Source organism: Pseudochaenichthys georgianus, unplaced genomic scaffold (genome assembly GCF_902827115.2).
Source record: "Pseudochaenichthys georgianus unplaced genomic scaffold, fPseGeo1.2 scaffold_557_arrow_ctg1, whole genome shotgun sequence".
Taxonomy (NCBI): domain Eukaryota; kingdom Metazoa; phylum Chordata; class Actinopteri; order Perciformes; family Channichthyidae; genus Pseudochaenichthys; species Pseudochaenichthys georgianus.
This window is the reverse complement of record NW_027263118.1, coordinates 123,353-150,895: the sequence shown is the minus strand read 5'-3', so window position 1 is coordinate 150,895 and position 27,543 is coordinate 123,353. Positions and strand designations below refer to the sequence as shown.

Here is a 27,543-nt window from a genome sequence, read left to right as displayed (position 1 = left end):
TGATATACACCTGAACATCAGCAGGAGAGGACTCTTTAAAGTAGAGACACTACATACTGATATACACCTGAACATCAGCAGGAGAGGACTCTTTAAGTAGAGACACTACATACTGATATACACCTGAACATCAGCAGGAGAGGACTCTTTAAAGTAGAGACACTACATACTGATATACACCTGGCATAATATTTCCTCTTGAAACTAGGAATGTGTTTAGCTTTGAAGAATCTGCAGGGTATGAAGTGTGTTGTTTATATAAGATAACTCTGAGATTTGTATACTTTGCTTACTTGCAGTAAAGCACATATGCAAAGAAACACTCTCACACATGTACGTTTCTCTCAGCGGGCAAACGTCTGCTGGTGACCGCCAAGCTTTTGTTCGACGACTATCAATCCTGGCTCGACCTCTGCAGCACAAAGACTCTGTGAATATGCTGATGCGTGTTGATTTCATTCACTGTTTTGAAATCTTCCTTTTACTCCTGATCTCTTTCTCTGGAAGATAATATTCCCACAGGCTTTGTTTTGCTTAACCGTTACCTGAAGTTGGATCCACGGAATCTGTCTCGTGGTCTTCCAAGTTGTTCTCTTCTGGATGCTGGCTGTGGTGTACATTTTCATGCGCCTACATCTGCAAGTAATAAATACATCTACAGTGTATTTTTGTAGGTATTCCAAGTGTGACAAACCATGCATGTTTATAGTCTATTAGTATTTGTGTCTCTGCTGGGAGTCTTTCTGTTGTAATAGTCTGACCTCTGTCTAGTATGAAAACCATCTTTTGCACAAAACATTCATTATTCTGACAGGCCACCCCCTCCTTCTTACATACGTGTACACACACACACACACACACACACACACAGAGAGAGACCAATGTGGGGCAGGGTCACAGGTCACGCTGAACGGACACTCATCTGCTGGGACCGATAGAGAGTGAGGTCGTGTGATTAAGTGTTTGGGGCGGAGCTCAGTTGAAGAGTCTTGAATCAAACCTATTTTCTCCTGACCGCTCTAAAGACGGAGAACACGGCAGCTGCAGGCGGCATGAACGACTAATCTCACTTAACATGTCACCATCTGTCCGAGCCTTTGCATGAAGCCCTTTCAGATTCTTAAAGGTCCCCTATTATACTGCTTTTCATCAATATATTATAGGTCTCTACAAAACATGTCTCTGAAGTGTTTAGCTCCAAACACCAATCAGATAATTGCAGCATTACCCATAATCCCCTCTGTTTCAGCCCTGTTTCCAAAGTGCTGATTGGTTTTTATAGAAATGGATCAAAAAGAGAGAGAATCTTTGTTCCTGAAACTTTCAGAGTCTCTTTCCACAGAGGGGACACATGTTGATGTAGAAGAGACATGAAGAAGAGGGGACACATGTTGATGTAGAAGAGACATGAAGAAGAGGGGACACATGTTGATGTAGAAGAGACATGAAGAAGAGGGGACACATGTTGATGTAGAAGAGACATGAAGAAGAGGGGACACATGTTGATGTAGAAGAGACATGAAGAAGAGGGGACACGTGTTGATGTAGAAGAGACATGAAGAAGAGGGGACACATGTTGATGTAGAAGAGACATGAAGAAGAGGGGACACATGGTGATGTAGAAGAGACATGAGGAAGAGGGGACACATGTTGATGTAGAAGAGACATGAAGAAGAGGGGACACATGTTGATGTAGAAGAGACATGAAGAAGAGGGGACACATGTTGATGTAGAAGAGACATGAAGAAGAGGGGACACATGTTGATGTAGACGAGACATGAAGAAGAGGGGACACATGTTGATGTAGAAGAGACATGGAGAAGAGGGGACACATGTTGATGTAGAAGAGACATGAAGAAGAGGGGACACACGCTGATGTAGAAGAGACATGAAGAAGAGGGGACACGTGTTGATGTAGAAGAGACATGAAGAAGAGGGGACACATGTTGATATAGAAGAGACATGAAGAAGAGGGGACACACGCTGATGTAGAAGAGACATGAAGAAGTACATTTTGCATAATAGGTGACCTTTAGAGCTAAAGGGTGATATATGTTATGACGTATCTTTGTCGGCTGACCCTGAAGTTAGCACGGCATGGGGGTCGCTAGACAAACAGCAATGGGATATCCCCGTCCACCGCTGAGCTACAGGCAGACTTGCAAAACATCCTCTGCTTGTGTTAGCAACAGACTTTATTTCAGGCTTCTAACCACAAACATTTCCAAAACAGCTTTGACTGAGAGACGAGCGAACCCCAAAAGGCTGAGTTGTATCCTGTGTTTTAGGACTCATTTCGACACCGTTCTTTTGAGTGTGGGGGAGAACCCCCTTTGGGATCGTACCCGTTGCAGACCATTTACATGCACAGAAACCTATGACACACGACAGGAAAGGGAAACCCCCGAAAGCCATAATGGGGCCTCTTTGAAACTGTACATGCAGCCGTAGAGAAAGCTTTTGTTTGCATCAGCGTTCCCTCTGTGCGGATGCGATGAGCTTGTGGGACAGACGGCACGAAGAGAGTGGCTGATGTCAATTAGACGAAATTAAAAACAGCAACACTGAATCGTTTGTGCTTTACTCAGCACTTTGAGTCACACAGAAAAAGGCAGAGAAAATAAAAAGTGACTACAAACCAAATGGACCCAGTGATTAAATCATTTAAAGAAAACACTGAATAAAACAGATTAACTTTAAAATAAGTGTGTTTCTCAACTCTTGTTCGCTGCTTACTGATGTTTGCTCCGTTGTTTCTTTGATCACTTAAACCAGGGGTGTCAAACTCAAGGCCCGGGGGCCAAATCCGGCCCGCCACTTCATTTGCTGTGGTCCCACAAGAGCTTGCAAAGAATATAATACGTTTATTATAGCACGTTGCCCATAAACTACATGTCCCACAATGCATCTCATTTTGTGAGATGCGCACTGCAATTACTTCTGCTTTCAGGCGTAGTTAATTATTAAGTTATTACCTTATCCGATAATAATCCAATGCAGAGGAAATATTGTAAAATAATACATTATTTTATATATATATATTATTTATATTTATCTATGTATTTTTATATAGTCTTAAAGTTACCACCGGCCCTTTGAGTGCAACCATAATTCTAATGTGGCCCGCGATGAAATTGAGTTTGACACGCCTGACTTAAACGTACGAGGTCTAAAAATACAGTCAAAATGTATATAGTTAGAAACTACCATTTTAATTATGGCATTTATCTTAAAACTGGGTTAAAGACAGCTGGCAGACAACCACATGTACTTTTTTTTTTTTTCTTCACAAGTATTTTTATTGGGCCATCAATCTTAAAACATACAAACGGTTGACATAAGATCACCCAATTTTACATTTTTTTTACAACAAACATGGCATAGTAACCATCCCCCCAACCCCCCTACAAAACAAAACCGAAAAGCGTCACGATACGATATAAAAGAGGAGCAAAAATAAGTAAATAAAAAATGCAAGAGGATATCATAAAAGCACAGAAACACAAAGAAACACTGTGTTGCACATTGGGCTGCATGCCATTCACACGCCAAAGGAGACAATCACTTATCTTTGCATTATAACCGTCCAGTCTCAAAATAGTAGCTACGGCTAGGCTAGGGGTGGGCGATATGACGATATTAGGTCTCCACGATATGCTTTTTCAGAGATATCGTATCTATCGTGATAAAAAACTATAAAAAAAACTATAAAAAAAAAAGACTTTTCCCTTCAGTTCTGCTAAAGTCTTTTATTGCACTTCAAGTCTAAAGTTTACATTTGAATTGTTTGGCACTGACTTTTCCTCATTGATGTTTTATGTTTTACTTAGTTATGTTTTACCCTCCTTTTCATGTTTATTGATGTTCACTGCTCGTGCTACCTCAGAAAGTTCGTTTTTATACTGAGAAACTGTGCCTTGAAGCCATATCAAAATGTTGAATTGTTCATTCAGGGATTCATTTCAGAAATAAAAACTGCTTGAAATGCTATTTTGGTCTGTTGCTCCTTTTTGTGTTAGTTTCTGTTACCTTGTAGGTGCTTGTACTGTTGAGTAACTTGAAAAATAACCATAATAACCGACATGAAAAAATATCGTGATATATATCGTCTATCGTGATACTGCTTGAAAAATATCGTGATAATATATTTTTCAATATCGCCCACCCCTAGCTACGGCGTACATTAATGAGTAATAGAATTATCTAATCCCCTAAAGAAGGAATATAATTAACAAAAGAGAGAATAGGATCCCAGGTTTTGCTAAATGTATCAGAGCATCCCCTTATACTATACTTAATCTTCTCTAAGTACAAGAAAGACATTAAGTCCTTCAACCACGACTGAGAAGATGGAGGTGTCTGGTCCTTCCACTGCGGTAAGATACGTCTGCGGGCTACAAGTGAAGCAACAGCATAGCATTGCTCTCCTTGTTGGTGAAACTAGAGAATTCCTCAGGGACACCAACAATAGAAATTGAAGGGCTAGGAACCACCGGCTGATCGAAGGCCTTCGAGAGTGCATCATAAGAAGAGGACCAGAATGAACCCAGCTTTGGACAGGAGAAAAGCATGTGCGTGTGGTTGGCCGGAGAGAGAGAGCATCTATCACACATCTCACTTGAGTCAAACAGTTTGCTAAGTCTAGCTTTGGTCAGGTGTGATCTGTAGGACCTTAAACTGATCAGTGTCAGTCTGGCGCAAGATGAAGTAGACTTGAATCTGTCGAGGGCCCGCTGCCACCATTCATCTGAAAAGGTAGCCCCAAGCTCCTTCTCCCGGATGTTCCTAGTCGCTAAAGGAGATGATAATGCTGATAATTAACTTCACGGCTGAAATGACTCCACGGACTACAGGGGACAATAGAATTGTATCGACGAGAGAATCAGGTGGTTGATGAGGAACATTGGGGAAGTTACAACGAGCAAAGTCTCGGATTTGAAAATATCTAAATAACTGAGAGTTTGGAAGGTCGAATTTAGTTTTGAGAATATCAAAGGAGACAAAAATGTTATCAACTAAAAGTTGTTTGACAGAAACCAAGCCTTCCACAAAGAGAAACCTGGGTCAAGAGATGAAGGAGGAAAAATATGATTATTACAAATGGGCATTAGCAGGGAAAGGGAAACAATTTTAAAGTGGCGTCTAAATTGCCTCCAAATCTTTACAGTAGATTGTACGATTGGGTTAGATACGCATTTAGCAGGATATGATTTTAGGGGGGCACAAATGAACGACGATAAATAGACGGAGCCACAAGACTTCCATCTGGCAGCAGTCTGTAACGGGGGAGTCGTGCCAAGTGTGAATCTTTTGAATATTGGCCACCCAATAGTATGAAGGTTAGGAAGAGCAAGGCCACCATCTTCTTTAGCCCTTTGTAGGACAGAATATTTTACCCTTGGGGTCTTTCCTGCCCAATAAAAGATGAAATAGTCTTGTCTAAGTCCTTAGACTTGGGGAGGAATAATGGGAAACATTGAAAAAGGAATGAGAATCTGGGAAGCACATTCATTTTGATTGAATTGATTCTACCTACAATCGAGAGGGAGAGAGTTCCAGCGCTGTAGGTCAGACTTAACCTCCTTCACCAACTTCAAACCGTTATGCTTATGAAGTCAGGGGAGACGATGTGAAATATTAATGCCCAGGTACCGGAAACCAGAGGAGGCCAAATGAAAAGGCAGCCTCTGGGCCGCAATCTGTTCTGCCGCAAGATTAAGAGGGAAGCATTCGCTCTTACCGATGTTCACCTTGTACTAATCCCACTAATACTGGCCGGAGGGTTCGAGACACAGAGCAGCGAATCATCCGCGCACAGCCAAACCCTGTGTTCAACCCCATTCCCATCGGTACCTGTAACAGCTGGTGAGCTTCTAAGACCGATGGAAAGTGGCTCGATTGCAAACAGTGAAGGCGACAGGGGGCAGCCTCGGCGGCAACCGCATATATATACTTTTAAGCGAGTTTGTATAGTCAGACACTTCGTAAGGTGACGTACGAGTCTTGAAGGACAGTGTTGAGAATTTTTTTTTAAACGCCAAACCACACACAGTGATGTCAACCAAATACAGTCAGTTTAAATGGCACCTGGTGGATCAAGGACCACACACACACACACACACACACACACTGGTGCTTTCTCCCAGTTGAACATAGCGTAGAGCAGCTTGGATTAAGTGTTTCCAAATGTCCTCCAGATCGAGGGTTGTACTACGAGCTGAACGCTGCAGTCAGCTGCTTGTTAAGCTTTAATTGAGAAGGTGTGTCTGGCAGCCTTGTTGTGGACCTCTTTATGTCAATGAATTACTGAGGAGGTGCTCATTGAAGTGTGCTTAGTTGCTTTGGATCGGCACATTGCGTTGAATGAAACAATGACTGTTGAAGTTAAAGGTTTGTATGGTTCCCCTCGGTTCCTTCTAACCAGTTTAATGTGTGTGTGTGTGTGTGTGTGTGTGTGTGTGTGTGTGTGTGTGTGTGTGTGTGTGTGTGTGTGTGTGTGTGTGTGTGTGTGTGTGTGTGTGTGTGTGTGTGTGTGTGTGTGTGTGTGTGTGTGTGTGTGTGTGTGTGTGTGTGTGTGTGTGTGTGTGTGTGTGTGTGTGTGTGTGTGTGTGTGTGTGTGTGTGTGTGTGTGTGTGTGTGTGTGTGTGTGTGTGTGTGTGTGTGTGTCCAAACCCTGCATGAGAGGTCCAATTATACTCGGGACTTTCAGAGGAACTCAAGGTTAGCTTGTGGATCGGGTGTCTTTTAAAAATAAAAAAAGGAAGTAGAAATCAGGTTTGATTAGGCTTTCCTGATCCTGAATATGAGTTTTCTGATACGTCAGTGATATTTAAGAAGTTGAATATTGATATCATGTTAAAGCACACATCATTGTGTGTCATTGGGATATACAGTACACGTGTTTGTAATTTATGGAATGACAAAAGCTCGGGGGTTAGATATCGTGTTTTGTGTAAATGTAAATAGCCAATCATTGTTGAGAATAGAAAGTAAAGTCTTTGTAAACCTTGTGTCTGTGTTTAAACTTAAGTAATCATGCAGACGGATAAATCAAGGACACTATGTAAACATCGTGTGTTGGAGTGTGTTTTCCCTCTCCTTGAATGACCTGTGTGTGTGATCTCTACTGTGTGTGTGTGTGTGTGTGTGTGTGTGTGTGTGTGTGTGTGTGTGTGTGTGTGTGTGTGTGTGTGTGTGTGTGTGTGTGTGTGTGTGTGTGTGTGTGTGTGTGTGTGTGTGTGTGTGTGTGTGTGTGTGTGTGTGTGTGTGTGTGTGTGTGTGTGTGTGTGTGTGTGTGTGTGTGTGTGTGTGTGTGTGTGTGTGTGTGTGTGTGTGTGTGTGTGTGTGTGTGTGTGTGTGTGTGTGTGTGTGTGTGTGTGTGTGTGTGTGATCTCTACTGGATGTTTATACGGTATTTCTTCTGCTGTTTTTTAATGTTTGGAGTAAAGCTTAATTTAAATAATCCAGCACCTCTTAGTTTCCCTTTGTCTCGTTTTTTTTGTTTCCACCCCCCGCCCCATATTTAGCCAAAAACAGACCAAACTACAGATGAAACAAAGATAAAGACTAATAATAATTGATTGTATTAAAATCCCAAAAATATTGTTTTCTTTTGGCTCGAATGATAAAATAAGATCTTATATCCTGACAGTCCTTTTCTCAAACTTGTTTATGAGCATACAAGTAGAGTTAGCGAGTGTCACGGCCTTGTGTCTACAGTCTCTGGTCACATCATCGGCACCTCACCACGTTTGTATTGCTCTACTAATCGAAGCTGCCTTGTCCCAGGTCAGTTTGGACAGTGAACGCCACATGGCCTGCATGAATTTGGACGAGCCCTGTCGACGGGCTTTGCTCTCGTCCCTAAGCCTCCTTCTCTAATCCTTCCCCGCACAACAGACTGTCGTAACCCATCTCTAATCTTCCTCATTCTCAAGTTCGACACCAGCAGCGGCTCCACTCTTACATCCGACTGCTTTTCTCTTCTGTGAACCGTCCAGGTTGCTCTGATAAGGCTGGAGTGGTTCTAGATTCTCTTTAAATTCTCAATAGATGAAAAAACGAAGACCATCAGAGTGTAAATCTACTACTGGAGACACTGTCTTCTTAAAACATCTCACTAATTGCCTCAAACAGCCGTGCACTCATTGCTTAAAGAGGGACGTCTTTCAGCTGCAGATAAATCCCTATTGGTCGCTGTAGGGAGTTCAGCAGCACGAGTGAATGAGTGATTAACAAACGTCTGCACTCGATGTGATGCGTGTTGATTTCATTCACTGTTTTGAAGTCTTCCTTTTACTCCTGATTTCTTTCTCAGGAAGATATATTCCCACAGTCTTTGTTTTGCTTAACCGTTACCTGCCGAAGCTGCCACTGAATCTGTCTCGTGTTTTTTGATGCGTGTTGATGCTAATGAAAGAATATGTCCTCCAGTATGAATCAATCATGTGTTTTTAACCCTTACGGCTTATAAGGAAAGGTTGGTGCAGAGGACCTTTTCTTATTACTAAAAATATTATACTCTAACGGTCCGTCCACACTACAGCGTCGACAACTCCAATCTGCCCATTCACTTTGAATGGAGTGACGTCGTGGGTAGCATAGCGGTCCGTCTCCGTCAACTTCTGACGCCGGAGACGCCGGAGTAGCCAGCGCCAGCCAATCAAATCCCGTTTCGGAAAATCTGACAGTTGAAGCCGTAGCCAATCAAACCGCGTCTAAGCTGGGAGAGATATCCCGCCGTTCATTTCTATATTTCAAAAAAAGTCGGAGGAGAAACTAACTATCGCCGTAGCAAATCACCCGGTTTTGTATGACCAGACCCTCTTCACCTACCGGATACAAACCGGAGGAACCAGGCATGGAGGGAGGTGGCAGAGACAGTGGGGGAAACTGGTAGGTTTTCGCCTGTTTGGGGAGTTTATATATATATTGCTCCCATAAAATCCCCGGGGTTTTTTGCTCTGTATGTCGGGGGCGGGAGATTCATGTGATTGGTTGTTGGTCGCGTTGCTTGAATAAAATCCCCAAGCTCCAGACACGCCCAGCTCCAAGATTTTTTTGAAGCTGTAGTGTGGACGCTCCGTGAGGTGCCCTTAGAGTGCCTGGACCTTACACTCTTCCATAAGTGGGTCAAAAAGGACCCGTATTAGAATCATGTGTAACTTTTTATGCTATTTTTGTCATTTTGGTTTAGAAAAATCACTTGTATAATATTTAGTGTTATATTTTGGTTCACACTAGAAATATTTTATATTTAATATTTCACTATTTATACTTTTAGAAAAAAATTTACATTTTGAAAAAAAACGTTTCCCCAGAGGATCCCATAGAAAATGCATGCAGGTCATTTTTGACCCACTTATGGAAGCTGGGGGTCGTGATACAAAAACTACCATTTCTTAAAATGTAAATTTAAAATTAGAAGGGCATGATATCCAAAACATGTTTTTTGAAGAATAGCTGGAATATGAAAAGATAATAAAATGTAATTACAAAGATACTTCAAGAAAACCAGCTCACCGGGTCAAAAGAGACCCACTTATGCATCTAAGGGTTAACGCTCCTTTGTTAGTTTTTGTGTCTGAGGGTTAAACGTGTTTGGATACAAATGAAGCTCGATGACACAGAGAATTAAGACTAGGCTTTGCATACATACAAAAAACTTAATAGGAGCAAGTCATCATTGATTTTGGTTTTTACGTCTAATTTGTATACTCTAAGGAAATTGGATGCTCGACTCATCGTGGCTTTGCTCTCTCTGCTCTCATAGCGTCCAATTTCCGCCAGAGCAGTAATAAAAAGTTGAAACCCGCAGCAAACAGAAACATGTATTCTGCAGTTAAAGAGACAGATATCTCCCGGAGGAGATGGAGACCAAAAGCTAAAAGAGAGAGAATACTGGATTCCATTCATCAGGATTAACGTATCTCTTGGGTTTAATGGCTTTCATCGAATGTGAATCCTTTGTTTTATCGGCTTATTGAATTTGATTCCCGTTAATCACGTCAGGTTTAGCTTGTGGCCATTTTAAGTCACACGGTTTGTAAATGAAGTCAATGAGTGGCATCCAAGTCTCTTAACCAACACACAGGGATATGTGCGTCCATCAGAAGTGAGGTTACACAAGAAACTCATGGAAACCAACGTGATTTTAAATAAGTTATTTATAATTTAAAGTAGTTCAACTGTTTCCTCAGTCAGAGAATACTGGATTTCATTAATCAGCTGAAACACAACACATAAATGATAATGTCGCTCCATTACTTGGTTAAGCAACAAGTGTGCCATACCCACTTATACGGGGATGATATTTCGGTACTAGAAAAGTAACTTGGCACACTTTAATCATAGAGTAAAACTTCTCTATTGGACATTTTGAAATACTGAAAGGTTTTACTGGACTCTTAAGATCTAATATTATAGTTAGGACTAACATTTTAGTTTCCTTGGCTGCCGTGAAACCTTCATAAACAAGTTGGAATTTGCATCTTTTATTTTTTGTAACCAGACGACAAAAAGAGGCCCCCATCTTAAATTTCCTCCTTCAGTTGTTTTGACTTAGACTGAGGGCCAAGCTAGTTGAGCTGTGACTGCACTACCACACACACACACACACGCACACTGCTAATCACTCTCATATGTCCAGGGGCCAGCAGAAGGCGTGTTGTTTTATCTCACGTCATCCTCTGTGCGTACATGTGTTGCCGGTTACCACTCGAACACACAGCGAAGGTAGAAGTCTGTGAGAAAGAGAAGAAGACACGCCTCTCTACAAATACATGCTGTGTGTGTGTCGAGGATGTGTGTGCGCAGTGTGTCAGTCGAGTCAGAACATCAGCTTGAAGACTGGAGTGGATTAAGAGCTTAGAGACTCACTCCTTCAGAGCCTTGCTCACAAACCCCCTTCAGTCCATCAGGATTGGGGTGACTTAATCCCTAATGTATTCGTCTCTGCGCCAGCTCCCCATGCATCGTCTCGCTGGAGGAAAGCACACGCTTCAATATGCAAGGGATTGAGTTGTATGTTCTGGAAAGTCAGCAGTACCTGGTGTATGTTTTCGCTGCTGCTGAGCGAGTTCTCTGTTGTATTCGTGACCGATGCGTACAGGATGTGAACTCACGGAAATGAGATGATTTACAGTAAACAGCTCAGCGTTCTTCTGCACGTATCTGCAACGTGTGTCACGTGTTCTTTTCAGTAATTATTGGATGGTTTATCAACTGTGATAGGTCAACGACAACCACACACTGTTTTACAAAGGTCGAAAGACGTCGGGAGTCGAAAGGCTGATTAATAAAGGTATTTGAGTACAAAGCGATATATTTCATAACTCCAAGCTAACCGTAAAGTGAAAGAAACCTTCTCTAGAACAGTAGCGTTTAGAAATAGCAGCATTTATTCCAGAATTGTATTCCACTGCATTCCATATGGTGGCTAATAAACAGTGCACATAAACCACGAGGAGTCCACATAGTAGAATTCAGACGAGACTCTTTCAGGTGTATCGTGACATCACTGAATACTTTTCCATGAACATCGGACCAGCGCTTCTTTCATAATCCCGCTGACAAACAAACCGAGCCAAACCCTGTTGTATTGGCTGAGGTAAAAAGGAACGTCGGAAGTTACAGTCAGAAAAGCAAGAAACTGAGATGTTGGATAAAGGATTATTATATGTTTTCAAATCAAAGCAAACGTGTGTGTGTGTGTGTGTGTGTGTGTGTGTGTGTGTGTGTGTGTGTGTGTGTGTGTGTGTGTGTGTGTGTGTGTGTGTGTGTGTGTGTGTGTGTGTGTGTGTGTGTGTGTGTGTGTGTGTGTGTGTGTGTGTGTGTGTGTGTGTGTGTGTGTGTGTGTGTGTGTGTGTGTGTGTGTGTGTGTGTGTGTGTGTGTGTGTGTGTGTGTGTGTGTGTGTGTGTGAGATCCCTAATGACTATAGAACTTGTAAATACAGTAATTGACGTTAAGTGTAACACACAGGGATTATCTTTGCCCATCGGAAGTAAGGTTATGCAAGGGGTTCAAGTCCCACTGTACACTCCCAATGGCCTCACCTGCAGGCATGACATCTTGACAAGAATGTAATTCAACTTCATGTTGGAATGACTTTTTTATAGATTTGTCTTCCCCAACAATTATAGAAATAAATAAAGACTGAAGATTTGTACAAGATGTAGCTACGAGCTGATTACCACCTGTAGTCCCTGAAGAACACTCCTCTTAAAACAGAACGTGAAAGTATTGCATATGTATATCCAAACTGTTATAAATAAATGTTCACAAGACTGGTTGCTTAAAATCCCATTTCTGACATCCCAGGTGTACAGAAAGGTCTTCTCACCTTTAAACAACGTTTCCTCGTAACGCGATCCTAACATTTAGGAAATGTCACCTCTTTGGTCACGTGGAAACTGTCCTTTTGCTAAAAGGCCAGCAGGACTCATGAGACAGTTTGGCCTCTCCGTTTCATGGGTTCTGGCAGCAGCCGAACGGTCGCTGTGCCAGGGACAAGGAGACGGTGTGTCCTTCTCTAAGACAGCCTCACAGCACAGGCGGAATGGGACAAGTCCCCGAGGGGGCAGATAAAGACCTCTGGAAAACCAGAGAACACGGAGATGGCCTGATACGGTGTGTAGAAGTAAGAATGAAAACACCGGGTAAATATGGCTTTGGGAACTGTTCAGCTGGGTTTTTGCGCTACCTGTGCCAGGGAGTTTTCCAGGTCAGCGGTTCAGGGGGAGGGCGCACCTGAATGCATCGCTCCTGCCGTGGGGCTGGAACATTCCTCCGGGCTTCAGTAATGACCTCCTAATGGCACTAATGAGCCTCCACTGAGAAGCCCTGCTCCACATGGGTCTGCTGGAGAGGAGAGGGGGGGGGGGGGTTAGTGGGAGAGAGGGGGAGAAAGGTAAACATAGCAAATGGGAGAAAGATGGAGTTAGATGTGGAAGAGTGAAATGGAGAAGGGAGGGAGAGAGGGATCTAAGACCTTGAACAAAGAGGTTAACAAATTGAAATGACAGCCCGGTAGCCCGAGGAATAACGTTCATTTGGATTTATTTCATCACAATCTCTTTATTTGAATTGTTTTTCATCGGCACACATGCACAGCACATTGAAACTTAGACACTGCACTTACTGTAACCCCTCCGAATGTTAGGACCAGTGGGTGCTAACGAAGCAGGCAGCCGTGTAGGTGTCCAGCGGCTTTTAAAGGGCCTACGTTGTGCCCAGAAGGCAAACACTTGAACCAGCGAGCCTCTGCTTCCAAAGCCAAGTCTCAGCAGACTGAGATTCTGCTGTCCCCAAAAGTGCACTTGTAGTCTAACCTCAACCATTCTGAGGTGCCATGCAAAGATATTGCAGAAATAAATATTCTTAAAACACTATTAATGAATGTATGGAACCCCCCATTGTTGCTGCTACTTGGACTATTCCACATCATCCCCCTAGCAGTTGCATTCATGGAGTTGTTGGCTTGTGTTGTGTGTAGTGGACATGTGTGTGCGTTCATACAAATATACCACACACCCATTCAACATGTTTACTCATCTTCTGAAGAATTCAAAATGTTTGATCAGTTCGTATCAGACAGTCATTCTTCAGCCTCCGTTGGTCACCTACACCTTAAGCTACACATCAATGTAACTCAATGTATGTTGTCGGTTACAGGTGATAGGATTTATTTGTATGCTCGTGTCCTTGTATAATTAGTTTTTTTTCAAATTCTACAAGCTGATTATAATGTTAATAATAATAATAAGTTAGATTTATATAGCACCTTTCAGGGGACCCAAGGTCGCTTTACAGAAAAACAGGAGTAAACAAAAAACAGTCAGACAAACAAAACAACAAATAAATAATAATAATGTTATCTCTTCTTTTCTTTCTCCTGTCCCATTTCTGCTCCCCTTGCTCTCTCTCTCTTGTCTCGATGCTGTTGTCTGTGGAGGCGAGTTCTCCATGGGCGAGTTCCAGGACCCCTTCCTCGTCAGCGTCCACCTCATCGCCGACCCGGGTCAGGGCCGGTTCCTGCAGCGCGCGGCTGATGGCCTGCTGGCGTGGGTTCACCCCGAGCTGCAGCTCTTCAGGGTCTCAGAGCGGGCCTCCGTCTCCCGGCCGAAGCACCATCAGAACGGCCCAATGGCACCCAGCCAACCGTCCATGGCGGTCATCGTCTTCCTCCAGGAGGCGTACGGTGGCGAGGAGCAGATCCTGAGTCTGCACCGCGCTCTGCAGAGACCTCCGTGGAGATACCACCACACGGAGAAAGTCAGCAATGGCCGCCGGATGTTACCTCTGACGCCGTGCAGTCAGGACTTCTTCACTCTGTCGTCTGGGACGCCGCTGTGGGCCGTTCGTCAGGTCCACTACGGGAAGGAAATAGTGCGATTCACAGTTTACTGCCGGCATGAGAACTACGTGGACATGGTGCGGCTCTACAAGCTGCTGCTTCAGCGCAGGGTGTCGCAGAAGAAGGAGGACTTCTGCCTCTTCGTGGTGTACTCCAACCCCGATATGGAGATCCAGCTGTCGTTCAAGAGGCTGCCGAGAGGTCAGAGTCCGCTGGTGATGGAGTCAGCTGTGATGGAGGTGAGGGTCCGGGACGTGGGGACGCTGGTTCCCCTGCTGCCTCAACCCTGCAGCCCCATCAGTGAGGTGCGCTGGCAGACTGAGGACTACGACGGGAACAAGATCTTACTGCAGGTGAGAGTCTGAAAGCTGCGAGATCGATACGATAATACTTTAATGGTCAGATCAAGACACAATACATGGAAAACAAACAACACACATTTAACACAACAGCACAATCCCTGAGACAACATGCTGCCTTCAGCGAGCATTGGACCTGGATTCAGCTCTGTGTGTACTGAGAGGACTGACTGGAGCACAAAGGATGCTTCAGACTGACTTTATTGAATCGCAGGACCCTGTATCTCCGATTAGATGGTAGCAGTTCATATTCGCTGTTCAGAACAGATCATAGCCAACATGATAATTACATACATATAGAGATAATTGATCACGATTATTCATTGGATTTACTGACAAAATATCTTCATTGAGCCGTAGCTGAGTGGCTCCATCGCAGCCCCACACGTTATATATCCACACACACTTCCACAGAAACTTTCAATATGAATAAAGCTCTTGAATGAACACACTCACTCACACACCCCATGGTGCTTGTATGGAGGGTATCGGTTTCAGAGGGGGGGGTGTGTCCAGGCGGTGGCAGATAAGTAGTTCTGAAAGTTCAATCCGATTAAGCAGCAGTCCATTACTGCGATTGGAAACAGCTCCGAGGGAAACAATAAGCTAATCTGGCCTGACAAAGGACCATATGCATGATGCTGGACCGCCACCTGGCCACACACACACACACACACACACACACACGCACGCACGCACGCACGCACGCACGCACGCACGCACGCACACACGCACGCACGCACGCACAAACAGGGCCAGGATAATGTTAAGACGTTTATTAAATTAATGATACAACTGAAGTTCTGTAGTACTCGTGGAGGTATTTATCTCATTGCAAGTTTAAAGTATATTTGTAATCAGTCAGTTTTATATAACCGATCGTCTTAACTATTAGAATAGGATATACAAGTGTAAAGAGATAAAAGACACACAGTTGTTGTTGTTGTTGTTGTTGTTGTTGTTGTTGTTGTTGTTGTTGTTGTTGTTGTTGAATGTTTTCTTGTCACAATTGGAAACTTAACTCTTCAATAAAATGTCCCAAATTCATACAAAGTGACCGCAAATCAGAAAACCAACGAATTTTTAAATGATTGAAATGTTATCAGGTTTAAGAATAACTCGTTCAGCATGACATATTTCATGGACTCCATCGCTCCTGCAGTGATGTGTATCTGAGGATCAGGGTTTATATCTCGTGAGGTCAGATCTACGGCTGACCCGGCTCACCCCGACATAACTGAAGTTCACAAGGCTCTGATCATCGCCATGTCAACAACCTCATTACCCAGCACCCCCTGCTGCTGCTCATCATCGGCATTGTCAAATGTTGTCCTCGCGGAAACTGTACAGATCCTGTCGCGTTGTATTAGCGCACACACTCTCCCCCTAACATGCAACCGAAATAACTTTAATGCTGACATGCTGCATCTTTTGGAAAAACCTCACTCACACACACACACACACACACACACACACACACACACACACACACACACACACACACACACACACACACACACACACACACACGCACACACATTTTCGTCCTGCTTTGGCTTCCCTAAAGTGTCATTCTGTTTTAAATAAATACACTCACTGCCTCTTTTTCCTGTGTGGGAGAGATACGTATGCAGCCGTGTAACAACTCACGTCTCAGTGATGAAAGCAGAAGATGAAGAAGGGGAAAAGAGCGAAGGATAAACAGGCGGTGGACTGTAGAGGAGAGAGAACAGCGGACAACAGGGTTATGATCCGAGAGGAAAACACTGAGGCTTTGTTACACTCTTTCTCCTTTCTCTCCAAACACACAGACACATTTGTTCTTTTACCCTTGTTAGGATGGTAATTAATACAGTACGTTCCCACGCCCCTTTTAAAGAGGACATGAGACTCACTTCCAGGTTCATATCAGTATGTCGTGTCTCTACTTTAAAGAGTCCTCTCCTGCTGATGTTCAGGTGTATATCAGGATGTAGTGTCTCTACTTTAAAGAGTCCTCTCCTGCTGATGTTCAGGTGTATATCAGTATGTAGTGTCTCTACTTTAAAGAGTCCTCTCCTGCTGATGTTCAGTGTATATCAGTATGTAGTGTCTCTATTTTAAAGAGTCCTCTCCTGCTGATGTTCAGGTGTATATCAGTATGTAGTGTCTCTACTTTAAAGAGTCCTCTCCTGCTGATGTTCAGGTGTATATCAGTATCTAGTGTCTCTACTTTAAAGAGTCCTCTCCTGCTGATGTTCAGGTGTATATCAGTCTGTAGTGTCTCCACTTTAAAGAGTCCTCTCCTGCTGATGTTCAGGTGTATATCAGTATGTAGTGTCTCTACTTTAAAGAGTCCTCTCCTGCTGATGTTCAGGTGTATATCAGTCTGTAGTGTCTCTACTTTAAAGAGTCCTCTCCTGCTGATGTTCAGGTGTATGTCAGTATGTAGTGTCTCTACTTTAAAGAGTCCTCTCCTGCTGATGTTCAGGTGTATATCAGTATGTAGTGTCTCTACTTTAAAGAGTCCTCTCCTGCTGATGTTCAGGTGTATATCAGTATGTAGTGTCTCTACATGTCTCCATGCTCTAATGTTCAAAAAGCTCTTTATTTCCCTCACACTGTCTGTGCTGCAGCACCTCTTTTCACCCTCTGTCTGAAACCAGAGCCCAGTCTGCTCTGATTGGTTAGCTGGCCGGCTCTGTTGGGATTGGTCAACCGCTCAGGGAACACAGGGATTTTAGTCTTTGCAGACCATTTACATGCACTAAAACATACAGTATATAACACACTAAAACGGAAAACCTCCTTAAAATTGCATTTGTTTTTGTCCACCATTGACATAGTGACGAGTTGATATCTTATCAAACGGTGTAGGATATGTGGTCAATTATTTTGTCCGGAGCCCCACAGGATTAGGCATGACAAAGTAAAAAACAGTTCTACTTAATGTCTTTACAGGAGAAGTTAAAATCAACCACACAATATGTCATTTTCTAACAATATGGGCCTCTCAATCAGAACAATAGAAAACAATAGCTCCCGGGAAAGCACCAAATGAATCACGTTAAAAAGCAGCGTTTCTGCAACGCTCTCCCTGCAGGGCTCTCGTGCAACAGAGAAGTGCTCCTCAGTTGCATGAGAGCCCGACAGGGAGAAGTTAATAGTCCTGAATATGCACCTCCTTTCTCTCGAGCCCCTGTGACCTCATTTTAACTACCTCTTTAGGACAACTTGGCTGAGTTGCTGTGCACTTGAACTCAAGAACCAAGCTGAAAAGTGCGATTTCAAAGGTCAAATTTGAACCTTAAGGGTATTATTATGTAAAAACGAAATCTGTATATTAGGTGTCGTTCAGTCACTTGTTAGCAATCCCCATTTTTTTAGGACACATAGAAACTTTACACATTCATCAGTGGGCTATTTCCTGATGTATTTTATGCCGTGGAACTCAACTCTGATGATCTCTTCAGCTTGTGAAAACCACTGACTTTATATCAAGCATCTAACTAAAAACACTTTAAAAAAACAATTGACTCTTTGCGAGGTAACTTCGGGGTTTTAGGACTTCATAATTAGCATAACGTCTAGTAGCCTACTGCTGTAATAAAATGCACCTGTTGGAATGTTGGCTTTCATAGCATGTGTTGGCTTTCACTTCTATTCAATATATCAGATACGTTTTAATTGATCTGTTTAGTACATTCCTTCTTAAATGATTAATTTGGGCTCACATTTAAATCTGAAACGATACAGTCCGTAGGCTACTGTATCAGCAAGAATATGTATTCACGTTTGAAACGGAGACATCTCTTGTTTCCTGTGTTTGCGGTGAGGACGCAGTAAATCACGGTTCGACTCTCGCTCTCATTGAACTTAAAGATTTGCTTCCATGATATTTATTGTTTTTAAACGTGAGCATAGGGAGATCTCCCAACTCCCCTCCATCTCCTCGTTCTCTTTGTGAAGTAATTGCCTCGAGGCTGCTGCGTGGAAAGTTATTCCTCGCTGCTTGTATTGTTTGGTTGGCAGGCGGGACGTCGGAGAACAGAAACATGGCGAAACCATCAGCTTCAAGAGGAGGAGGAGGAGCTGTGCATTAAAACACTTACAGAGAACATGGAGCTGGAACATAGCGATGAAATGAATCCTGCCGCAGCTGCCTTACATGTTCAAATGTCCACATTTACGTCAGAACAGGGAAATCTACCATATTAGTTTTACTTCTCCAGACCTGTAACTACATAAATGATAATCAGACGGCACAATTGCAGGTTTTCAGTGCAGCCGTCTCTATTTTTGGAGATATTTTTGGTGCATAAATGGAGGTGTAATACACATGGGGCTCCTCTGGACGGTGATGAATTCTCCAGCTGTCGGTGTGATTCATAAAGTGTCCCGGCTTTTGTAAAGCAGGGGTTCCCTTGTACCCCCCACCCCCCTCTTCCTTTATTCAGCTGCATGTGTGTCGCGTGAGGAGCACTTGGTTGCATGGGAGAAGTTAACAGTCTTGAATATGCACCTCCTTTCTCTGTGGCCCCTGTGACCTGGTTTTAACTACATCTTCAGGACAATATGGGGAATTGCTGTAATGTCTTACACTGCTAAAGACCCCTCTCAAAACATACAATACTTGGCTAAAATGTCCTTATTAAAGTGGACCTATCATGCTATATTTGAATAATATATTGTAGGGCCATACCTATATAAAACATGTCTGTGAAGTTTTTTTTCAAAATACCAAACAGATCATGCATTTTAGCCATGCCTCATTTCGCTCTATTTGCTCTATTCCAGCCCTGTTTATGCAAGGGCTGATTCTGTGGCAAATGAGCTACAGCTGACCACGGAAAGGAGGGGGGGGCGAGGCACGAGCGTCATGTTACCATGCTGTTACCATGCTGTTACCATGCTGTTACCATGCCACGCAACCTCTCATGCCCCTGATAGGTGGACAGTTGCCCATAGCTGACGTTTCATGGCACAAAATGCGCTCTCCCGTATGCCCTTTTTATTCTGGACTCGCTAATATCGAAGGATCGGAGCAGCCCCGCCCCCCTGAGGAGCGACGCGTCCAGAGCCCATGTGAAAAAATCATCTTCCAGACTGTTAATATTGTTACTGCTTTTACTCTCTGGTAACGTTAACATTAACCCTGGTCCTGAGTGTTTCTCTGCTTCCCTGCATCATTTGCCAACTCCGAATGAGTTTAGCTGTAGGCAAGGATTGGGTTTTCTGCATGTTAATGCTAGAAGCCTAGTGCCCAAATTAGATGTTTTCAAGACCTGGTTTTTAGTTGCTAAGCCTGATATTGTTGTAGTTTCTGAAACCTGGTTAAAACCGTCTGTCACTGACACTGTTATTCACATTGATGGATATAATGTATTCAGAGCAGATCGTAAGGGCAGAGCTGGTGGTGTTGCAATATACACTGCTGAGAAACTACAGTGCTGCTCAGTCCTTCACTCAATTTCAATTCCAAGGCAATTTGAGTTTCGAGCAGTCCACATATAGCAAATGCTCCTCTCACTGTTATTGGCTGTTATAGGCCTCCATCGGCCATCATGGATGCAACTACTAGCCTTACTGAATTGTTGTCTACGTTTTCTTCTGAAATCATATTATTGGGTGATTTAAATTGGGACTGGTTGAGTGATAAATCTTCACAGTTTAAGCAGGTTTGTGATTCTTTGAACTTAACTCAGTTTATTGATAGTCCCACTAGAATAAACCCAGCCAAACCCAATAATGATACCCTTATAGATGTCATTCTAACAAATGCAGCTCATAAGTATGTGTCTGTTGGTGTTCTTCCTGATGATGTCAGCGACCATTGCACTATTGCTTGCGTTAGGAGCACTAAGTCGCCCAAAGCCAAGGGCCTTATTGTGCTCAGGCGCTGCTTCAAACACTTCTCTGAGCAGGCTTTCCTACGCGATCTGGCGGAGGTTAAATGGCACTTCATAGCGTTAATTCCATCTGTCGATGTTGCCGTCCAATTTGCTATTGATCACTTTTTATCGATTATTAATAGACATGCCCGCCTTGGAAAATTCAGAGTTAAGAATAGGAACACTCCATGGTTTACTAGAGAACTGTCGGATCTAATTCATAATCGAAATAAGCAATGGTCCTTAGCTAGAAAGTCTAACACTAGTGATGACTGGCTTCTTTTTCGTGTCCTCAGAAATAAATGTTCAGCCCTTATTAAAAAAGCTAAAGCTGATTACTATCTGAGCTTAACCACTGATTGTTTTAATGACCATTCTAAGTTCTGGAAAACAATTAAATCACTTCAGAACAAGAAGGTTTCTAGTTTCCCAAAAAAACTGAAGGTCAGTGATTCTTTTATTTCAGATGCAGATGGTATGGCTAATGCTTTCAATGCTCACCTCAAAAAGGCTGGTCACATTTTTGATGAGCAAAGTCATGACTCTCTAAATGGTCGTACTCACAGCCCTAGTCAAGAGATGAACTCCCCTCTTTTTGATTTAGCTTATTTCTCGGTCTCTGAAGTCTTACAGGGTGATCCTAAAAAGTCTGCCGGGCCTGACGGCCTCGACACGTTCTTTTTAAAAATTGCAGCTCAGATTATAGCACAACAGGTAACTGATATTTGTAATCTCTCCCTGTCCACTCACACACTGCCAGCTGTGTGGAAGCAAGCTCTGGTATCGCCCCTCTTGAAAGCTGGTGATCCCACAGAGTTAAATAACTATCGTCCTATCTCAAATCTTTCTGCGTTATCAAAGATTCTTGAGTCCCTAGTTTCTACTCAGCTAAAACTTTTTTAAATTCACACAACATCCTTAACCCTATGCAATCTGGATTCAGATCAAAGCACAGTGACTGCCGGTCTGAAAGTCTTAGACGATATTAAGGCTGCTTTGGATAAAAAATCTGTTTGTGTTGCATTGTGTATTGACCTGGCCAAAGCATTTGACACTGTAGATCACCACATGATGTCTAATGTTATGTTGGTGTCTCGTTTCGGTCATAAGGCCATTTGCTGGTTTCAGAGTTATCTAACCGACCGTACTCAATGTGTCAGGTTGGGTAGTACTGTCTCTGACCATGTCACCTTGAAGAAGGGAGTTCCACAGGGCTCTATTTTGGGGCCTTTGCTCTTTTTATTATATGTAAACAATATTAGTAATCAGATGCAATTTTCTACCTATCATATGTATGCTGATGACACTATTGTATACTCATGTGCTCCTTCTCTGGATATGGCCGTTTCCAATTTAAAATCTGATTTTATCACGCTGCAGCATGCACCTCTTGATTCCAAACTGCTTTTGAACAGTAAGAAAACCAAAGCAATGCTTTTTGCTCCCAAGTCAGCGTCCTCTTGCTTCTCCATTGACACCCTTGATGGCGTCTCCGTTGAGTTTGTCGATACCTACACATATCTGGGCTTTTGGTTGGACAGTAATCTGAACTTCAAACACCATGTTGAAGTTCTAACTAAGAAATTGAAATTCACTCTTGGCTTCCTTTACAGACTTAAATGTTGTTTTTCAACTTCATCCCGTAAAAGGTTGGTCTCTGGCTTATTCCTGTCCCAGCTGGACTACGGCGATACCATCTATAGATTCGCCTGTCCCACTGTTTTGGCCAAACTTGACCCACTCTACCATGCTGCACTGTGTTATATATCAAATGCACCCTATAGGACTCATCATTGCAAACTGTATAGCCTACTGGATGGTCCTCACTCACTACGAGTAGGATGCAGCACTGGTTTTTATTAATGTATAAAGCCATTTTAGGAAAGCTTCCACTGAACATATGTGCCAGATTTGCTCCAGTGTGTGACTCTCACAGCCTCAGATCCAGCGCCTGGATACGGGTCCAGGTTCCTGCCGTGCGGACTGAGGCTGGGAAAAGCAGTCTTTTTTATTATGGTCCTTGGTCTTGGAACGACCTTCAATCACGCCTCAAGCTGAGGGCACTTAATAGCATGTTTTAGATTGAAGTCGTCTGAAGTCCTTACCACCAGCTGCTCTTGCAGTAATAAGTAGTGCACCTTTCTTACTGTCCTATGTGCTCAATGTAGAGACTGCTTTTTTGTCTTTTGTTTTCTTAGTTATGTTCTCTGTATTTTATATGTTTGTGTTATGTGTTATGTGTAACGTTGCTGCCTTCTTGGCCAGGTCAGCATTGCAAATGAGATTGTATCTCAATGCTTTTATCTGGTTAAATAAAGGTTAAAAAAAAAAGATATATATATATATGCAGAGCTCCTTGTTTCTGACGTCAGAGATATTTCAAATCTGTATCAGATCCGTTGCAGCCCCGTTTTTGCAAGGGCTGATTCTCCTTTTGTGGCAGACTACAGCGTCACTTACAGGCCTGGCATATGTACTACAGCATCTCCAGTGCTTTCGAGCGGTCTCTCATTCCCCTGATAGGTGGAGAGTTGCCCATATGGGCGGAGCACCCCTTTTCTGACGTCAGAAAAATTGAAATAATAATCAGCTCCGTTGCAGCACCGTTTTTAGAGATTTGGGTATGGAGGAAAAGAGAGAGGGTTGTGTTTTCTGACACTTGGTGAGTTCCCTGACACACCGGGGACACATATTCATGTATAAAAGACGTACAAAAGTGCATTTTGCATGATAGGTCCCCTTTAAACTGCGATTGCAAAGGTCAAATTTCAAGCTGAGGCGAAATATGTTTTAAAGCGTCCTAGTTGTGGGGGACACTTCTGAAGCAATTGGAAACAGGACTCAGAGAGATACGAGGAGAGCTGGAGCTTTGATGGCAAACACTGACGGTTTATTTGGAGCTTCGGCCGGAGAATTGAAAAAACAGGTGGTGTGTGTCACGAGTTGACACAGCGGTTGCCAAACCAATTCTGAAGAACTCTTTCTGCAGCTCGATGTGTTAACTAGTTCGGAGTGTAATAATCAACATTCTTCATCAGTGAGACTAAAGCAATATGGACCCTGAATCTAACTAGAGCTCTCGTCCATAGGAAAGAATGTGCGCCAGGGAACCTGCGTCCCTGATCAGTAAACTACCTCATGACGGCTTGTGCTCTGTCATAGACTGGCAACAACAATGCGCCCAAGCTGCCCCTCCTTAAGAGAGATAGCAGCAGAACCCAAGACCGTAGACCTATGCCATAGGAAAGGAGACAGTGAGAGGAGAACATGAAGGTTGAATACCTGAGCAAATGATTCCCTAACACTAGTTTCAAACAACAAAATCTGCCTGTAGGTTAATGGCCAATGCACAACACTAAAAGCCTCCGGGTCATCCTCCACTGATGAGGCAAGTCACACAAAACCTTACATTCAGCATTTCCCACCTTTTACGTCTTTTAAAAAATGACATTGCGCACACCTTAAGAATACTTCAGACCGACTGTTTCCTCCAGCTTTGTATTGGGAAGAATCAGGAAGATTGGAGATGTCCCGCCCCTTAGCCTATCATGTACAAGTGTTGGAGTACTAGCCAATAGAAGCGCAAATGTTACACAGTGATGTCACTGCGTTACATAAGTAAACAAAGGAGTCCAATGGAGGCGTTTCAGGCAGGAGGAACTTTGGGATTTCAGCCTTTGCAGACCATTTACATGCACAAAAACCTATAGAACATACTATAGGAAAGGGGACGTCCCAAAAAGCATAATATGTCCCCTTTAAACAACAACATTGAGGATAGGGTGTGGAACTTTGTCTGATCGAATGCAATCTAAGCCTTTGAAAATCTATAATATACAATAATGTTTTTCCCATCTGCTGCAAGTGTATAAACATAAAGGTTTTGCTGTGATTGTGTGTAAAGCCCCCCATGAAGCTTATTTGTTGTATCGCGTTATATCAATTCTCATTTGTTGTCTTTCCCATTTCTCCTCAGGTCCAAGGTGCTCACTTCCACCACCAGCAGGACCCCTACTACATCTCCTCCTCCGTCACTGAATCCGCCTCGGCTCCATCCACCTTCGCCCGCAGCTCCTACAGGAACCGCCGGCACCACCACCATCGCTCTGCACCCCGACCCAGAGCCCACCAGACCCCCCACCCTGTGGCCTGCGAGGAGCCCGAGGAGCACCACCTGGACTCCTGGAGGTCCCAATGGAGAGACCAGCGCTCCGGATCCCTGTTCTCTCTCCCTAACGTGGGCTCAGCCAGCTCTCGCTCCGCCTGCTCCTCACCTGGACCCTCACCAAGCCCCCACTCCCTCAACCGGAGCTGCTCCCTCATCCCGTCTTTCCGCCTCAACCTGGACGCTTTAGTCGGGGCGGAGGAGACGGATGTGGACACGGGGGACCAAGTAAATCCAGATGGAGGAGTGGATCTCACCGTGGTGTCTGCGTATATTAAATCCAGCCTGCCACAAACTCGGCCACTATCAGCACCGCCAGAAAACATCAGACCGTCCCTCTCTCCGGGCATATCGGAGGACGCCTACAGGGCGGCGACACTGGGCCGGACCCCCCAGAGCTTCACCTCCAAAACGACCCCCTACACCATGTTTGGGTCGTGTGTCTACAGCCCCAACACGAGTGCTTCCCCCTCCCTCAGCGACGTTTCCATTAACCAGTCGGACAGCTGCAGCGTTATCAGCGTACCACTTCAAGGGGCGGATACCATAGAAGAAGAAGACGACCAAGAATTCTACATTTGATATATTGTTTTGAGCTTTTTTATATGAAGGAACTAATTCAAGTTTTATTGGAGGCAGCAGAAGATGCAAGAAATAAGAAAGAGTGGAATCCAGTTCACATTTAATGTCAATGTGTTACAAAAGTGTTTTGTTTTTGTACAAACCCCGCAGAGCGTCTGTATTTCGTTATCGTAATTTACATGTTTTGAACATAAAGTGGATGTGATCCAAATAATTGTGTGGAATAAAGATATAGATTTATAAACCAATCAATCCCGCGTCCTAGTACGGAAGAGGATAAGGGCCACTTGTGACAACAAATTTGAAATCTGACCAAAAGTAAATTTTCTTCTTGAGTTTTCTTCAGAATTAAAAAAAGTATTGGAATTCCGACTTTCAGTCTTAAATTCTGACTTTTTTCTCAAAATAATTTCACTTTTGGTCAGATTTCTAATTTGTTTTCACACGTAGCCCTAATCCTCTTCCGTATGCAATAACCCTGACCTGACGTAAACAAATTGAGAAAACTGAACAACAAAACTTTTTTAACAAGAGAAAAAAGGTCTTCTAAAGCAATCTCTGTAAAAGTAGGCTCTTTGTAGTCTATCCATAAGCTGACAGGACTCACTGTGGACAGTAATGGCAGCTCTGCTCTGCCCCCTGGTGTTTGATAGAGGAATTACATCGACAGCACTAACTTTATTTGTCATGTTCTTGTGTATTTGTGAATGTTGCTTTTGTTGCATGTAGATAAAAGCTTTATAAATGTTATATAAGTAAATAATATTACACATTTAAAGGAACTATCACATAACAGATACATACAATAAATGTTTTTCTCCTCATGCGTGCTTCAAAATATCTAATGTAATTCCCCATCTTACTTATTTTAAGGCGTTTATTCAAACGTTTACTTTGGTTTAAGTATTAAAGAAGAGAGTAACATACACTTACATATACATATAAAAAGTAGAATATATGCAAACCTCTAAAATGAAGAGAAAGCAGGGTAAAGTCAAATACACAGTGGGCCAACATTTTAAAAATGGGTACTAGTCGAGGGCCGGACTGGTTCAATGTTTATTGCAAAACTTATTGAAATGAACTTATTGCACATATTAAACCTGGATGATTAAATGGTTGCCTATAAAAACAACATTAAACATTAAATAATCAGCTGCATTCATTTCTTATGGCTCTACCTGCAGGCCAACAACAGCTTCAAAAAAACTATTTCCCTCAAAGAGAAAACCAAACATGCCCTGTTGTCGCAAGAAACAAAGTGCAGAAGGAAACATCCATGTAAACTCAGTGTGCTGCTCTGTAATGCTAGTTCAGATACTTGGCATCTCATCTCGGGGGCAAGGTCATCAATGTTTGGGCTCAGGCTCTGAGTGGAGGAGACCCTCAGGATGGAGTGAAGGTGTGCGTGCAATATACCGGCGGGCCAGATCTAATAGGAATTAAAAATGATCCTGCGGGCCGAAATTAAATCCACCGAGGGCCTGATTTGGCCCCGGGCCTTGAGTTTGACACATGTGGTCTGGAGGGACCCGAGTAGCAAAGTCAGGTTGGTAAGAACGACCGAAAGAAAAGTGACTAAAATATCAAATTTCATGCAGAATTCAATACAGTTTCTATTATAAGTTATGAAGAAGGAACAAAATCAAAAACTGAAAAACAAATAATAAAGCCAAACATGTTGCCATAATGACATTTAAAAACCTGGTTTTAAGATGAAAAAATTGCCATTAAATACAACATATTTCAAGAGTTTTAAAACGAGCGATACTTTAACAAGTCAAAATGTTTACCAGACATGTAAAGTGTTTTAATGCAGAGCAACGCTGCCCTCTTGTGTTGGGGTAAGACTTCATTGAATACAGGATGACCTTTTCAATGTCTTTTATTGTCATTTTAGAGCTATATCTTAAACGTAAAGTTATCTCTAAAAGAATAAAGTCAGATAATACGTCCTAAAGTTTTTTGAAACAGCATCATTGTGTGTCCGAGAGCTCTGTGACTCTCCTCAGGAGAATAAGGACCTCTTGTTTCCTCTTAAACCCACCTCACTGAACACTTAAACAGGTGTGAGTCTCCTTGTGAGGTCTCCAAACAGTCTGAAAAGGGACATCCAATACTAGTGCACACGCTGGTTGTCATGGTGAAACCCTGCAGAGGTGATGTCATCATGAACCAATCAGCACACAGAGTGGTGAAGGCAGAGGTTACAC

General features: G+C 43.0%; 1 protein-coding gene across 1 annotated transcript; it reads left to right on the top strand.

Moving 5' to 3' along the window:
* The first annotated feature begins 624 nt into the window (after positions 1–624).
* On the top strand, positions 625–26,466 carry LOC117443223 (protein FAM124A). The gene is made up of 3 exons (XM_034079185.2): positions 625–670; positions 13,953–14,707; positions 24,560–26,466. Exons 1-3 carry the CDS (start codon positions 625–627, stop codon positions 25,328–25,330), a joined length of 1,572 nt encoding a protein of 523 aa, XP_033935076.2. The 3' UTR covers positions 25,331–26,466.
* Positions 26,467–27,543: the final 1,077 nt, after the last annotated feature.